General features: G+C 42.8%; 1 protein-coding gene across 1 annotated transcript in view; it reads right to left on the minus strand.

Moving 5' to 3' along the window:
* The window catches only part of SLIT3 (slit guidance ligand 3), a 790,143-nt gene extending 781,761 nt beyond the window's left edge, over positions 1-8,382 (minus strand). Inside the window, exon 1 of the mRNA XM_074960679.1 lies at positions 7,620-8,382. Coding sequence (XP_074816780.1) covers positions 7,620-7,804 — 185 coding nt within the window. The 5' untranslated portion in view covers positions 7,805-8,382. The remainder of the gene's footprint in view (positions 1-7,619) is intronic.
* Between the last annotated feature and the right edge of the window lie 9,786 nt (positions 8,383-18,168).

Here is an 18,168-nt window from a genome sequence, read left to right on the forward strand (position 1 = left end):
ATGGCTATGCTGGGGTGCCAGCTAAAAGCACTTAGTTCACATTAACGCTGTCCTGTTAAAGAGTACCACATTAACATAAACTAGGTACCTTTTAGTTCACACCTGTAATGTCCACACAGGGGAGTTAAAGCACTGAATGCTAATGCACGCTGCAATTTATACCCTGAAAGTCCAAATGACAAGGCCATGTAGACAAACTCAGAATATTTTAGCCATCCAGAAGGGCCATCCAAGGAATACTAATGTTGGATGTCAGTGTCAATACCATGATCAATGCTTGAAAATTATGGTACATTAAATAGCTAAATTATGCTGGTATTTCTGTACAATTACTGACTATATCCATATGATGCTCAAATTAATCCATAGTGATTAATGTTGTTACAGCAAATACCAAACTACTGAATAATGACTGGATCCTTATTTACATTACTTAAATGCTAGTCAAGTTTTTCCTGCCTTGTACAATGTCCAGTTACCGTAGGTATTTTCATATGGATACTGGCGATAATGCAGATATTTTAAAACTCATTTTGAAACCAGGCCATTAGGAAAAAGTTTTTGTTTTTTTTTGTCAGTGCCATCAGTCAGAATAGGTCTGAAAGGGCTTCAGCAGGTAACTTTTGCCTGCTTCAGTGGGGTGCTGTGACATTTTTAGTGAAGCACACAATTCTCCCTTGCGTGACGTAGGTGGTCCAAAATGGCATCCTCTGCATAGTATGACCTTGCATGCACTGCACGTGCAAGGTCATGCTGTGCAAAGGATGCCATTTTGCTCTACAATGCGCATTCAGGGGCCGGACAGAATTGTCCCAAGGGCTGGATCTGGCCCATGGGCCACCAGTTGGATCACATTTTTTGAATCCTAGAGCTTGCAATGCATGCCTTGCATACACATCAGAGAAGACCAGTGGCCTGCTCTGCTTCAGCCTCATTTTCTCAAGCCAGTGCTAAAAAAAGCAGCGTACGCACCGTTTAAATTATTGGATATGCCTAAGGAAAAAAAAGACGGAATAGCTTTTTTTGCAAAGATAGCCTCTTGGCCTTTTTTGCTGTACTTCTTTCAGCAATGTCTTTGGTATGAGCTTAGCTTTAAAAGACTAAAGGGGCTTTAAAGCATGATGGGGTCAAGGAAATAAAAATAATATAAGCCCACAAGTATCATCCCTACTTTATTATTATCTACTGTTTCTAAGTTAACTTTTCACCCATCCTCCTGTAACAGATATACCCAAGATGACAGACCATCTCTGATCTGCTGTTGGCATAAGGAGACCATTAAAGTTTCAGCATCTGACAAGAGAGTGCAAAAGTTGTGCACATTGCCAGACCACGTAATAACCGATATTGTGGTTGCTACCTTTGTCCTCCTTCCCCTTCCATTGTTTAGGCAATAAGCAACTATAATATAGTGAGACCATGATCCAGCAAACATGCACATGCTTTACTGTATGCACATGAGCAGTCCCATTAAATTAGGAAGGCAAAGACATGTGAGTAAAATTAGGCTAAGGTTTGTTTGTTTTTTGATCAGGGCTTTAAATAGCAGGCTCTTCTAAACACAAACTGTCTCCCCTTACTGGCAAATGACCTAGTACAATGGGTCTTGACTGAGGCTTTTGGACACTACTGGTATATACCTAAGTTAATAATTATCATTAGAGGTAAGATTTCTTGAAAGTCAGAATGTTAATCTGATAATCAATATATTTTAAATATTTGCATATATTTTAAAAAACGGTCTGCAGCAATACAGAAGTATTGAAGAAAGGAGCTTAGAGTAAGTGGTGTGACAAACAAAGCTGAATAGCTTGAGAAGTATTACAAGCCAGTGTAACCTCGCAGTTCCATTCACTCAGGCCAAGACCACCACAATAATATATTTATACAACAGAAACCACAGACCACATGAAAAAATTCCATAGTATGCTGATGACTAAACTTCCAAATTGCTCCTAAATATCAACATACTTGAATTAGCTACTCAAGCATAGTGTAAGAGAGTGATTAGCCTTGCTATGGAGAGTGAAACAAAAACTTTGCTCCACCAATTCAGAATAGTAATATGCCACCAAAAAACTTACTATTTAACAGGAGGAGGAGGAGACACTGACTGTTGAGGAACCAGATGTGCTCAAACGTCATACCTAACAGAAGCTAGATCTGGAGCTCTATGTAAATTTTGGCTATGCTTTTCAATCTTAAACATCTTCAGATTTGGAGTAGAAGGGTATTATATGGTTCAATGGGACCACTGACTGGCTTTGATACAGTGCACTATTCAATGCACATGTGCCTCAGCTAGGGTGACCAGATATCCTGATATAATCAGATCAGTCCCATATTAGGGGCTTTGTCTTATATACACAACTGTATCCCTCTTCCCCACTACCCTCCAAAAAAGTATCCCGATCTTTCACACTTTTATCTGGTCACCCTAGATCATCATCATATGATGGTTTCATGAACGTTATATAAAAGATAACTTAACCAACAAGCAGAGAAGCTAAAGGCATTTTCCAATAAAGCAATATTCACAAGCGAATACTAGCATGCCACAAAACGAATTGGCCTTGGGAATGATTTTATCTGTACAACTAAAGATTTTAACTACAGAAATATCTCCATCTTCATAACATGGCACAGCCAGTCAAGATTCCACTGAAAAAAAAATAGAATATAATGTGAAATTGTATATGGAAATGACAGCACTTCCAGAAACTGATTACAGCATACCAGCTCAGTTAGTTAACCAAGTACAGTCCTATAAAATATTAGGTAAAGTAAGATACATCCAAAAAGCTGAATGTGAAGTACATCCTTACACGTGCTATGTAATTTCTAAATAACCAATATTTGCTTAGGTCAATAATCCTTCATCGGAGCCACATATATCACTACTTACTGTTTTCTGTACACAGTGACTCTTCTCTACAGAAGTTGATCAAAGTGCTTAGCTAGTTGCTAAAGGCTGATAAAATTTTTAAACAAGTAATTTTCTCCATTATTTAGGGTGCTTGTAATGTGGTTACATTCACTTTTCAGGATTTTGTTATGCAAGTCTGCAAAGACTAAATGTTTGTTTAAATATGTAAGTTACCAGTATGTACTTAAGCCAAGAAACAAAGATGTCAAACCACGCTTTGCCTATGCTACTGATATACTTGTTCGTGTAGAAAATTTCTTTAAGGACCATCGGTTAAAAAGCTTTAAAAAAAAATAAAAAATCTATTTTAGAGTCCATTTTATTTTGTTGACTGTTCTTGTCTGAGGTTTTGGGTAGAAGGAGAATTACAATTGCAGGTTCCTTTCATAGTACAAAAGGTAAACACAACATCTGTTTACTCTGTGCTTCACGGCAAATATTTTCATTTCAACTACAATTCATTTCCTCTGCATTTAGCCATATCTTTGCTTCATGGATACATTACACTGAAATCTCTGCTGTGTTTGTTTAGCTTTGCATATAACACTGCTAGCATAAATTAAATGTATACAAGACTTTAAGGGAAGGGGACTAGCATAAAATGTGCTGACATTATGTAAAATGCAGCCATGCTTATACTCTAGATTTGATACTGCAATTTTTTACAATTTACTATGGAACATTAAATTGTAAAAAGTTTAGTCCAATTTTCCTCAGGATTATATCATCTTGGTGACCACTGGTTGCTCTGCAGATTGCAGCTCTTGGAAAGAGTTACCACCACCAATTTTCTTTCCAAGAGAAGCAATTTCCAGACATTAAAAAAATAAAGCATAAGTTTCACATACATTATTAAAAAACTGTCAAAGTAGTGACTATCATACTAAAAAAAAAAATCTAGTGACTTTGCATTTCTCTTGATAAAGGTAGATTTGTGCTAGTTAATTTTAAAGCACCCATTTCTTTGGTGGAATGCTTTTCTCACGGTCTCCTTAATGTTACATTTTTAGTTTATTTTTCATTTGGATTCATTTTAAAACAAAATTAAAATAATATTTAGCCTGGCTGCACTGGCCCAAACATTCTGGAAGGTTTGCAAAACCAGAATTTTAAGAGCTAAGTGTGGAAGTATTTTAAGTGATGCTGTTAGATCTACTGTCAATTTCAAATACAAACAAGCTGCAACTGGCATTTTCAGCCTATATCTTACCTGGGTGCAGAAAGGATGAAAACTTCCCTTTATACAGAGTAAAGTACAGTGGCATACAAATAGCTGTCAAGAAACTCATGAGTACAACATTTGCCAAAGTATCTTACGAACCACAGCTATTTGCTTCCTGACCTGGGTGATAGCACTATTATTTCATGGCTATTTAAGCATTTTTTCTTTACTAGTCAGAAGTCAGTATATTAAGCAAAAGAGTAGAAAACTACAAATCAAGAATCAGAGGGGTAGCCGTGTTAGTCTGTATCCACAAAAACAACGAGGAGTCCAGTGGCACCTTAAAGACTAACAGATTTATTTGGGCATAAGTTTTCCTGGGTAAAAAACCCACTTCTTCAGATGCAAAGCTTATGCCCAAATAATTCTGTTAGTCTTTAAAGTGCCACCAGACTCCTCATTATTTTTACAAATCAAGACAATCTAACGTCACGCACAGAATTAACAGATTGCCATGGAGCACACAGAACTGAGTGATATAATCACTCCATTCAAGTTTCACTTGTCATTTTTCAGGCAATTGGACCCCTTAGTAGGCTCTGAAATTTAAAAGGAAAAGTTAAGATTGAGGTAACTGCCTAAGGTGGCTGTAAGATATAGTGAGATTCTAACAGCACATTTCAAGCCCTGAGCAATTATTGAATATATAGAATATTTATGGCTAAGTGAACAGAAAACAGGCATGTATTTAATAGGCGGAAAAACAAGGCACTGGAATGAGTTCCTGGTCTGATGAATTTGGATATCAGAGGATATCCAAAAAAGGCCTTATTTCCATCTGTGAATTTCAAGTTCACTTGATAGAGTGCTCCTGTTCTGCTCACTCTCTCTAAAGCATCTGTCACTTGGTATGGTCAGGGACTGCATACCGGTCTAGATGGACCGTTGGGCTGACCCATTATGCAAAGCTTATGGCCATTCTTATGTTCTTGTAAATTAGTGTAATTACCAAATCTTGCATAAGAAAAAAAGTTTGTTTACCATACCAATTTAAATAAGGATTCAAAACAGACAAAGTATTTTGAAAAAGTTATACTTCAGCTGATATTCCAAAAACAGCAAATGGTTCAGAAGATACTATCAGTAACAGGAGAATAAAACATTGATGAAAGAATGGGTACCGGTAGATAGGATGCGGTAATAAAAATATAGACTAATATACATCTTCTAGACAGTCCTCAAACCTTATTACACTGCAGTCTGTATGCTACTTTCACAAGCTATCAGTTAATACTATGCATGAGTGAATACTGGCAAGTTAATAGCCTGCTATTTTAGAGTCTACATTAATAACTTAAGAAGCTCTCCATTTACACATTATAACAAAGATCATCTGAGATACTGTATTACACCAATAAGATTAATTTTCCGCAAAATGGTCTTCAATAGTTTTTATTTCTGAGGTAAGTTAGGCTGATAAAACTTGAAGAGTCTATTATAAAAGAGTACATTTGTGGTAAAGGATTAAAACTTTAGTGTTTTATAATCTATACTGGATATTACAACCACTTAGTGTACATTAAACACTTGTACATGCATATAGATTCATAGAATTTATGGCCAGAAGGGACAATTATAATTTAGCCTGACCTCTGGCATAGCACAAGCCAGTAAATTTCACCCAATAATACCTGCATTAAGCCCACATCTTGTGACTGAGCTAGAACATATATTTTAGAAAAGTCTAAGTCAAGACTGGATGTCTTAAGTGATAGTGAATTCACCATGCCCCTAGTAAGTTGTTCCAAAGGTCAAATACCTTATTGTTAATATTTGCACCTTATTTCTAGCCCAAATTTAACTCACTTCAGCTTCAAGCCCTTGAATCTTGCATACAGAATATGCACATCTCACCAAGTTTATGAGTTGTGCAGGGCATGTGAATTTAGGGTAATACATGGACCTAGTGTTACTGTTGTCGACTCTGTATTCTGCTACTAGGTTGAACTCTATTCTCTAGATTTCCAGGCTGCTGCTAAAAAGTGTCTCAAGTTCCAGATCAGAGTTTTATGCAACAATAGATGTTAATCATTTTTTAAAAAAAACTCACATTCATTTGCTCAGTTGGTGTTAAAATGGTCTGTCTGTGAAATTGCAAAGTATCGCTGGATTGCCAAGTATGGAAGATGGGAAGTTGTGTGGTTTGTAAGATAACAGAACTGCTATCATTAAAGGGCTTGTTAATATTTCCATTATGAGTTGTATTTGTGGAAGCATTAATGACCTTCTTAACAATTCACCCTTGCTGAAACTTAGCCTTTGAGAATTGAGCCCATGAGAACTTTTTGCTTAGTCACAATTCATCTGCTTATTTTTTAGTTCCAGAAAGGTAAGACACTTTGAGGGTCTGAGCTTTCACTAAATAAACTGAAATGAATAGCCAAAATGAAATACGGTGGGCAGTCAGTCCCTACATTGGACTAACTGTGTAGTTTGTAGAATAGTTCCAAACCACTGAAGTATATTTTGTATGGGATAGCTAATTTTTCAAATGTTAAAAAAAACTGAACTACACTTCAGTTTGGTTATCATTGGCAACTAACTATGGAGCTGCAACGACATTCTGTCAAATGTTCAGTTCTACACATATCCATTACATATTGTGTGAAATATCTATATGCCATATGCACTGTAGTAACCAGCATCAGAGTTACATTCCACTTTGCTTCAAGGGATCTCCAGCATTCCAGTAAGGGTTAATTTGAGATTGAGAAAGCTGAGGCATTCACAAAAACACTTTAGCCTCAAGATAGCAAATTAAGCGTGCATTTATGGTGTATGGTCACAAAGCTGTAGAAAGCATTAGGGCCCCTAACTCCTCCTGTTGCACTCAGGTATTGTAGCTCATGCTGTCTGAAATACCCCACCACACAGCAATATCTAAGATATACCATAAGGGGAGTTAAGGACTAAGTGACAGGCTACCCTGTAACATTGCCTTGCTCTGTCAGTTTAAGACAGAAACCAGAGATTGTTTTAATACAATCTATTATCCATTTTACTTTATTTCTGCCGGCAGCTGATGTTTCCATGGGAATGCAGTCACAGTGCTGGGAAACAAAGCAAGAAGGAATCAATACTAGTCTCAAGGTGAAAGCACCCAGATTTTTAATCATATGTTAAATCTCCTGAAGTGTTTCCAGTGGTAACCCGTGTCTGTGCCAAGGCCAGACTTTTGAAGCCCTTAACAAACCAGTTACTGCAAAACCTACAACAACAAGATTTTAAACTTAAGTTACTGCAAGAAACAAGAACCTGACACACAAGGCTTGATTAGCATAGAAGCAGGATCAGAGCGGCTGTAACTTCCGAAAGGTTCCTCCCCCTCTCCCCTGCAAACGTGAATCTGTGCTTGATTATTCAAGCTGTTAGGATTGTGCGGGCTCCGAGTCTGCACCGATATGCAGCTGTAGGGAATCTCACCAAGAGCGCGCCTACAGTACTCTGGAAACCTAAGTGTGTGTTACTTACAGTCTCTCGGCATTCCTGGGAATGCCCCGTGGCACGGTTTTCAGTCCCAGCCCATGACAATCCACGTTGGAGGCAGAGCAGGTACATTTACTGGGGCACCCTCCAACAGACATCCAAGCCCCCGAGCTCCAGAAGCCCAGGATCACTCCCAGCCACAGGGACGCACGGCTCCCACCGGGCAACATGGTCTCCTTATCCCTTCCCCAAAGGGTGCAAAAGGATGCAGGGGCAGCCGGTCCTCAGAGGTGGGAAACCCCAGCGACAGAGAGGGCAAAGGGCTGCGAGGAGCTCTCAGCACAGCCCAAGAGAGCCCACTTCTCCCCGCATCTCCGCTCGCACCCCTGGAGTCCTTGGAGCACCAGCCAATCTTCCGGGGAGATCTGGGGGGAGGGTTATGATCCGCGGTGCCTTTTAGCCTTTCAGGTTTCCCAGCGTTATCAGACCGGCACCAGCAGGCGAGGGGTTCAGCAGCGCTCCAGCCAGAGGAGCAGGGAGTTCAGGTAAACAGAGCTAACCATCCATCACGGGGTTCGGCAAGCAGCGCCGGCCCCACTCCGCATCGCCCAACCTGGCAGGGCAGGTAACCGCTCGGGGAGGCGACGGCGGAGATCCCAGAGCGCTGCAGCGGCCCAGCTACTCAGTCCCTGGCTCCTGCACCTTCGCCGCTCCCATGCCAGGCCAGCCTCGCTGGGGGTGGCCGCTGTGCAGAGCCCCGGGATCCGCAGGCACTGGACGCGGCTCCCGCGACGGCCGCCTTCCCATTCACTGCGCGCAAGGCGGCCAGGCAGACACCAGAACCATAGGGGCCACTCCTCCCCCCTCTCCTCCCAAAATATCCAGGCCAGCGCTCATTGGCTGCTGAGCCCCTGACGTCGGCAAAGTTCTGAACTTTGCGGGGAAGAGAGGGGGTGGAAGTTTCGGACGCGGAGTGGCCCCGAGCAATGGCCATTGTCCCGGGCGCTCTGCCGGGCGGCACCCGGGGGGGGGCCGCGCCGTCTGCAGCAGAGCGCAGGGGGCAAAGGTGCGGGCTCTGCGGCGGCCCCACTGCGGCTTGGGGTCCGCTCGCTGGGAGCGGCCCCGGCCCGGGCTTCAGACAGGAGCGTGCAGGCTGCAGCAGCGCCCCCAAACCGCCCAAGGCTTCAGCGTCCTGCCCGCCGACCCCAACTTTCTCCCTCGCCAGGGGTAACTCGCCGCCTCCTTTTGTTGCCTTGTTCTCTCTCTCTCGTGCTGCCCTCTGGTGGTGAGAGAGGCGCACGGCTCCTTCTCGCTGCTCGGCGGGACGTCTGCCAGTGACAAGGGATTTGCTCATCAGCTCAAAGTAGCCCGAATTCAGCAGGCCGGGGGTTCATTCCAGCCCCCGGGGACTGACCTGTCTGACCTATGAGACAGTGATCCTCTATTGCTTTCTGCCCTTATCACTCCTTGGTGCTACAGCTCCATAAATGCAGCGTGTTAACCCTGCAACAGCTAGTCTAGGTGCTTAAGCCATAGTTCCTGGTATTTAGGGCCAACTTTAGGGGTAGAAAGCAGAGCAATTGCCCTGGACGGCATGCCACAGCCCTCCTCCTCCTCACCCCTTACCCCCCTCCCCAAGTTGCATCATATCCCGCAGTGACGGTAGATAAATAATGCCAGTATTACAGTAATTTCATCTCTAAAAGGGAAAATCAACCACACTAAAGCAGAGGATTTCATGCTGTGGGGCCTGCCTTCCAAGGGGGTGTGGAGGAATGGTTGGAGGGCCCTGAGGGCTGCAAGCAGGTTTCAGGGAGTCTGCCAAGCATGGCCCGCATTAGACTTGCTAGAGCCCAGGGCAGAAAGCCAAAGCCCTGCCACACGGGACTCCAGCCTGGGGCACTGAGCCCCAATGCCTGGGGCTGAAAACAAAGCCTGAGCCACTTAGCTTTGAGGAGCCCCCTTTGGTGTGGGGCCCCAGATAATTGCCCAGCTTGCTACCCCTTAAGGGTAGCTCAGGCTTTTATATACACATTAAAAACAGTTGTCATGGTACAGGCAGGCTATGGAGTTCTTATAGCATATTTTGGGGAGAGACAGGAGCTCAGAAAGAAAGCGGTTGAGTACTCCTGCTCTAAGACAGCTAGGCCTCAATCAGTTAAAACTACATCCGGAAATGAGTGGGCAGTAAGTGCACACTGGTGTAAAGGAGTGGCCTTTATATAGCTGCAGAAAGGGCAAGTGGATTCAGGACATGCATATGAGGGACATGAGCTATGTAAATGCCTAGAAGCAGGTATGGGACTCAGGCATCAGCATGTGAGCTGGCTGCTTTTGCCCCCTCAGCCTGCCAGAGATCACAGAAAGCTGCCTTTGAGAAAGGAAGTGTTCACGCAGCTCGACAGCACTGCTCTCCCACTTCCCAGATCTGTACAGGAACACAAGTGGGGGCAGAGTAGAGCATACGGTACTGTGCTTGATCCTCAACTGGCCCTCTTCACAAGGTCACCACAAGATACTTTTAACCTAGTTCAACAACAGTAGATGGCAGCAACACAACTCTCCTCCCACTGTTAGCCTCCTGTAGGACCTAGAGCAGCACTAGTTACTGCCATTTGTCACCTGCAGGGTCCTGACTACCCATCTCTTTTCCATGTTTGCTTGCAACGCCAAAAGCTCAGCTGTGTCAGTGACACTCCTCCCATCTCTCTCCTCCTGTGCAAGCCCCAGCACTGCTAAAGTGACAGTCTACAGGAGATTAGCTCCCTGATGAACAACAGCTGGCTCAAATGCAGCCCAGGCAGGACTAATGGGAAAAGTGCTCTGAATAACCAGCCAAAATGCTGTTTCCTCCTCACCCATGAGAGTATAGAGCCTCCATTTGTTCAAGTGGTGTGAATTCTCTGGTTCCCGGTTGGTCATCCAAGCATAGCAATGAGTCAGACTGCACTAACTCAGAATGCCTTTTCACCTCTAGTTGACTAGCAAACTTGGCCCATTCTTTCCAGATGAGGACCTGGCCACAGAGAAGCATTCACAGATCGCCACCAGATGGGATTACTATATTCACTGTATCTGACACTGAAGTCCAAAGGCCCATACCAGTGTGGCTGCTTTCCATCTTCATGATTTAATCCATTGTGAGCATAACTCCATATACCACTTGCTTCTATTGGCCTCCAATCTCCTTCCAACAGTAGTGCAAGAGCTTTGATCCTAATCTTGAAAGCTATTAGTGGATCAAGCCCCATCTCCAGTAAAAAGCCAAAATTAGATCAGGGGACTTTAGATGAATTCAGAAGCTGATCACCTTCAGGAAATGCTTCCTCCAATAAATACTTTCCACCATATCAATTACGACATTAACATCCTTCTATACTCTTCACCCTTCTCCCCCAAAACAAACTAAACTCCACAAACCACCAAAATAAAAAAGAACCCGCAACAGATCTAAGTAAACCAAAGGAGATGGCCAATAGACAACTGAACCAAAAGACAACTGTTTCTACACCCAATATAGGTTAAACTATATCAAGGCTACCAAGAACAGTTACTTTAACTGAGAAGTATTCAGGGACTATGGGTGACAGTATTAAGCATTACAGCAGTGCTTCACCGCTGCACTCCACTATTTGTGGAGTCATTGTTTCCCTTTTCTCAAATTTTGAGACACTTGAGCAGATTGCATAAGGTTGGAAAATGTATCAATTTCAAGAATTTTAGTACTCTAGTGTTGAGGAACTGAAAACTTTACTCAGATGGACTTTTTACTATTGGCAATTGCTAGGAACTGAAAAAAGGGAATAGACCTTCTTTGTGGTTCATCTTGTTTAGTATCCAATGTGACAGTGGCCAGTATCACATGCATCAGAAGAAAGTGTGAGAGACTACATCCTCGTGGCATAATATGGCCAGAAGGGAAGTTTCTTCCTACAGTAGCTGGCACTTCAATAAGGAAAAGTAGACATACATTTTAAGTGAATTCTTTGAAACACCTGCAGGCTGGAAAGCGTTCATCTAAAAACATGTCTAATGTAAAAGTGTGCAGTGTCTAATACAATGGAATCATGATCCTTGACTGGGGACTCTGGGTTCTACTGCAACAGGAAAAAAATTAGTTTACCCCCTTTAGGAACAGCCCTTGCATAAACATGGGGATGGATGGAACAAACATCTCTTTTCATGATTTTATCTACTTATTGACTTCAGTTTTGACTTATCTTCCCTTTCTGGACACTTTTGGATTTTCTTTATCTTTAAAAAAGTATTAAAGTATAAAAGGTCTAAGTTCTAGACGGGGCATTTATAAATATACTCTGATCTTAACAACTCAGCCAACATGCTTTGCATTGTGCTCTGAAATTAAAAATTCGTCAGGCTCTGGCCAGTGGGGGAAAGGGAGTTTAAAGTACGAGTTCGTTGGAGAGAAGGAATGTAGCTAGCACTTAGGAATTTGTTAACAGGCTGGCCAATACATTTCTTCCCCCTTCCCCCATCATCTTTAAAGTTAGACGAGCTGTTATACTCATTATGATCACTAACAGTAGGTGCAGGTATAGTGGATTTACTGTATGAGTCTAGCAGAATGAATAAAGAGCTTGTTGATTAAGCTGAAACCACTGGCAGCGTGTCAAAAGAAATATTGCCAGAGTTAATTAAAATTTGTAGGCCTTGTCAAAGATGGCATATACCTGCCTACACCTATGGCAAAGCAGCATCAGTGGCTGTTAGTGTTATGTATAGCGGAAATGTTGGTCCACAAGCACTTATTAGAACCCATGCCTCTCTAGCCTTTATTTGTTTTTCACAAATATTTGTGCAATTTAATTTATTTTTAGTTGAAAGGAAAAAAGTAAATTTGGAGCCATAGCCAAGGTAAAGGGAGTAGAGTAACATTTAGGTCTAAATGAGCAACAGTTACTTGGCATGGCAGGAAGGAATGAGAAGTTGAAGTTCTTCATAGCACCAACTGTCTTATGTATTTGGTTACATCTTGCACAATGGGGCAGTGAACTTCGCTGAGGCCTCTCAGCAATATTGTACCGCCAGCAGCATTCATTTCTCTCTCCACTTGAGAACGGAACCGCCAAAAGACTTAAGGGGATATCTCCACTTGCACCCCATTATTAGGTGCTGTGTAAACTTAGAACTCTCTACGGGCAGCAGGAGACTCCACCTTTCTAAGGACCTCATCCTGCAGCTTACGGGCCTGGGTGGAGCCAAGGCCCAAGGATCAGAGTGGGGCTCACATGGATGAGGTTTCAGGATCCAAGCTCTAAGTTCTAGGTCAATGCAATTCCTAGTCAGTTAACCATTTTGAACACCTGTAAGAGGAACTTCTAACAAGCATATCCACCACAGCCAGAAATGCTCCATCATCTGATCATCATGCTGATGTGTGCATTTGAAGTCTGCATCAAGTCTCAATCCAGCTGTTTGAGTCCATTTAATTTTGAAGTCATTGATTTTGACAGTCTGGGAAGCAATGACTTGTGCATTACTATACTAAGTTATGTACCATCTCAGTATTTTAGGCCAACAAAAAGGAAAATAAAGGCTACCGCTATTAAGAATCAAGTCAACAGAAGGTATATGTTAAGCTTTACTTCAGCTGCAGAGTTGGGAATACAACATACCGCCCAACATTCCTGGGGTTTGCAGGACTGTTCCACTTTGACCCCCAGCACTCCCACATCCCAGTTGAAATAGAGCATTTCCTGCATTAACTTGGCTACCTTAAATTAGAACCCATTACTATGGGTGAACAAAAATACAATTAAAATTGAACATGTAAGTATAGCCACAAAATTGTATTTCATTTGTTGTGTAAAGTCACAACTCTGTATTGTTCTTTTTTCAAAAACTTCCACATTCCTTGTGTTATTAAAAACCACATATGCACTTTGAACATCATGTTGAAAAGTAGTCACACAAGAGTTGAAATTTGAGGAGAAAGCAGCAATAATCAGCAGCAACATGAGGGTGTTGAAATGAGTAACGGTAGGGATAGACCTACCCTATCGGTTGTGGAGTCACAAATAAATTAAAAATTAAACTTGAGTAGTATAGGTCAGAAATTGCAAGATGACAAAGAGCAGCAGTGGCTAACAGACACTAATACTTCAAAGGCAAAAAATGAAGAGAGTCTTTAAAAACTCTTGGTGGGCACAGCACCATTTTCTACAAAAATCAAGAGAAGGACTAACATTTGCTTTTGGGGTATATTGCAGAACTGATTTTTCTGTTGTTGTGAATACAAGGATATTTCAAGACATATCACTGTAGAGAAATATGTGACCTGTGCCAATGCTGTGACAGTCGGAATCCCCCCCACTTGCTGGGCCAAAAATGAATGATCGTATAACCACAGCTGAAGTTTTATTTACAGGATTTCTTTTGGAGCATAACATCCCTCTTGCAACCATGTTAGACTTTTATTCAAAAAAATGTTCCCAGACTCCAAAATTGCCAAGAGCTATGCATCTGCTTCCACAACAAATGTCCCACATTATACAAAGGGCAATCACACTTCAAGAATTTGAAAGTGTACCAAGTGTGATTGAAGGTCATGACTAATATTTTGGATTGGCATTGGATACTAGTTCTGATAAGCTTGTGTTTTCTAATCTGGGTTACATATGAACACCCAGCAACTGGCCTTACAGTTACTGAGTTTTTAGATATGGATTCTTGCACATTGAATAACTCTCAGGAATTGTTTGATGCAATCCAGAATGTGCTATCAAAACACCATGTCGACTGGAATGAATATGCTATGTATTCAGCAGACAATGCTGCAAGAATGCTGTGCAAGCACAACAGTCTCAAACGAAAGCCAAGCAAATTAACTAAGGAGCGTATGCAGCGGGGAGCTCCTGCCACCTTGATCCCTTAATGGCAGAGCATGGCTTGAAATCACTGAAGAGGAATGTTGAGGATTTGATCATTGACTACAGCTTTCAGAGAAGTGTCAAAAAGAGTGGCATCACTGAAATGATTATATGGCACATTGCAGTACCAATGTGAAGAAAATTGTGAAGCATCTAAAAAGTGCTGTCTGTCTTTGGAGAGATCTATTGAATGTATCTTGGCTACTTGGGATGGGCTGTATTCCCAGTTTGTCAGAATCTTTGATGAGGAAGAACAGAGAATACTGAGGAACTTAAAGAATCCTTTGATGAAGGTGTATTGTTTAAGCATGCAGTTTTGTTCACATTTAAAAAGTTCAGCTGACTCCTCCAAACTGAAGCACCGATGACATTAACCTGTGCATCCAGCAATGATGATGCTATGGTAAAATATTCTTTTGGAATTTGTGCAACCCTCAGTGGTAACAGTGAGTGAAGTGTTATGGGACTAAATTTACAAGAACTCTTCTGTTCAGTAACCAGTATTTGAAGTGTTTGTGGGCTTTGAGACTATGAAACTATGCAAGAAAACTTACATGATCAATACAAGGCCATATAAAACATTCTTAGTTGAAGCCGTGCAATTTTTTTTATTTGTTTGTTTTGGGGGGTAGAAGCACTGCACTATATGAAAAAGGCAATGCTTGTGGAAGACTTTGTTTTTAAGAGCCTGGCTTTTGGTAATCCCACCAGTTGTTTGTAAGCACCTTTCCATGATCTGCTTTCTGAATTCAAGGATTATCAAATCTTTTATACAATTCCTGAATATGACAGCATTGTGAGAACCGAAGAATTTTGGGATAAAATTTCAAATGAAAGACCTAGTAAACAGCCAGGCAAGATTCTTTTTGCTTTCAAAACCTGTAAAATTCATATGTTTAATCTCCCACAGCATAGCTTCATTTAAAGACTGTTCAGCACAGTATGGAAAATAAACACAACCATACCATGTGTATGAAGAGGCAACAATGGTGAGGAATAAAGTATGTGCTATGCTGACAGAAAAGTCAATACCTTTTCCCACATGAAGCATCGCCAATGGCAGCCTTCAACTGGAGTCTGCTAAAGGCAAAATCTGCCACATATGCCTGTTTGTCCAGCCAAAAGGAACACACTGCAAAGTACCAGAAAAAGGAGCTTTTATATAGGCAAATACTTACTTTGTTCTATGCAAAACAGGCAGTAAAATAAAAAAAATCTGGAACCTAACATTCATTTCACAAATTGTCAGTGGTGAAGACAGATGAAGAAACATTTATTGGGCTTAGTTTTTCAATAGTTTGAACATATAAGCGTCAAAATCTTTCCCATAAACATAATTACTGTATTTTTTATTGTGTCTTGCTGAAAACACTTAAAATGTTGGGAGGTGCAGTGACTGGGTCATGGGCAGTCATCAGGCCTAGTGGTCAGAGCAGAGGGTCAAACCCAAAGACAGTTGCCAAGCCAGGGTCAGAGCTGGAGACAACATCAGAGTAAGGCAGAGGAGCAGGGGTGTGGAGTAGGGCAAAACAGCAGGGACTGGGAGTATATGGTGGTCTGGGATGGGAGGACAGGAACCAGGAGCAGGCAGGAATGCTGGGCTGAGGTAAGCAGGAGAGGTCCGGAGTTGCAGCCAGCCAAGGATTTCTCTAGTTGCTCGGACAAATTTCTGGTTTATATAATGCTCCTTAGCCAATGTGGGGGGCTTGATGTTTACCCATTGGGAGTGTTGGGGGCGGTGTCCTCTGCAAGCTAGCCCTTCACTCGACCCTACTGTAGTTAGTCAGATGAACTGCTAGGTGACAGTTGTGGCCTGAGCAATGCCTGGGGACCCGTGGGCCCAGGTTTGACACCTGTGATTCCTCACAGGAGGAATAAGACAACTTAGATGTAGGGTTGCCACCCATCCGGTTTTTACCTGGACAGTCTGGTTTTTGGCTTCTGTGTCCAAGTGCCATTTAGGATTGCCAGGTTTCTGGGCACCTGGCAACCTAAATGGCACCTGAACCAAAAGTCCTATTACCACGGGGTGGGGAGAGGTGCCGGGTCATTAAACTACACCAGCTCCTGCTCAGCCAGGGCTGCCTCCTACCTATAGGCAGGCTCCTTGAGATGATCCTGCGAGCAACAAGGGGAGGGGGAGGGAGAAGGGGAGAGGAGTGAGCAACAGGGGCAGGGCCTTGGGGGAAATAGGCAGAGCAGGGGGTCCAGTTACCAGCAATTAGAAAGGTGGCAACCTTTAATTTAGATTTAATATGGTAACTCTCAACAATTGTGCGATGCTACATTTCTGAGGATATGTCTACACTGGCAGAGTTATATCATCGGCAGTTACAGCAAATCTCAGAGAGTGCTGAAGGGAAACAGCTGTTGTGTGATCACGTGGTCAGCTGCCTGCTCAATACCATGTTCACACTGGCGGCATTTGCAGCGGTATTCAGAGTGGTGCACTCAGGGCAGCTATCCCACAGAGCATCTCTTCCTCTTCTGCCATTAAGAGTTGTGGGAAGGCGAAGGGGTTCATGGGGCATCCTGGATCCTGTCCCAATGCCCCTTGATGCATTGCTTCACATCCCAGCGATCCCTGTGCTTCCATCCGCATTTGGCACCATCATCTTTCAACGGTCTGTGTACTGCACATCCTGCCTCTTTCAGGCTGCAGGAATGGATCCCACACTGTTGACCAATACTCTGCTCGTTCTCACTAACACATCACGAGTGGTAGTGGAGTTATTCCTTAAACTACAAAGGCAAGAAGAGTTCGACATTGATCTCGCCATGCATAAGTAGCCATGACACGAGAATGCTTGTAGCATTCATGGAGGTGCTGACCACAATGTAATGCCGATTTTGGGCTCGGGGAAACAAGCACTGAGTGGTGGGATCACATCGTGATGCATGTCTGGGATAATGAGCAGTGGCTGCAGAACTTTCGGATGAGGAAAGACACAGTCATGGGACAATGTGATGAGCTCGCCCCAGCCCTGCAGCAGAAGGACACGAGAATGAGAGCTGTCCTGTCATTGGAGAAGTGTGTGGTGATTGCACTGTGGAAGGTGGCTACTCCAGACTGCTACCGATCAGTCGCTAACCAGTTCAGAGTGAGAAAGTCGACCGTTGGATGCATGTTGACGGAAGTGTGCAGGGCCATTAATCTCATCCTGCACTGAAAGGGTAATGTATGTGACATTGTGGATGGCTTTGCACAAATGGGCTTCCCTAACAGTGGGGGGTGATAGATGGCACACATATTCCAATTCTGGCACCAGACCACCCAGCAACCAAGTACATTAATTGGAAAGGGTATTTCTCAATGGTTCTCCAGGCTCTTGTAGATCACCGTGGGTGTTTCATGGACATTAACGCAGCCTGGTCTGGAAAGGTGCATGACACATGTATCTTTCAGCACACTGGCCTGTTCAGGAAGCTGCAAACAGGGACTTTCTTCCAAGATCATGTAGGGGAAGTAGAAATGCCCATTGTGATATTGGGAGACGCTGCCTACCCCTTCATGCCATAGCTTATGAAGCCATACACGGGGAACCTTGACAGCAGCAAGGAGCGGTTCAACAGGCCGAGCAAGTGCAGAATGACTGTTGAGTGTGCTTCTGGCCGTTTAAAGGCTCGCTGCTGCCGCCTATATGGGAGGCTGGACCTGGCTGATGACAATATTCCTATTCCTTCCTATTCCAATATTCCTATTC

Source organism: Natator depressus, chromosome 8 (assembly GCF_965152275.1).
Source record: "Natator depressus isolate rNatDep1 chromosome 8, rNatDep2.hap1, whole genome shotgun sequence".
NCBI classification, from domain to species: domain Eukaryota; kingdom Metazoa; phylum Chordata; order Testudines; family Cheloniidae; genus Natator; species Natator depressus.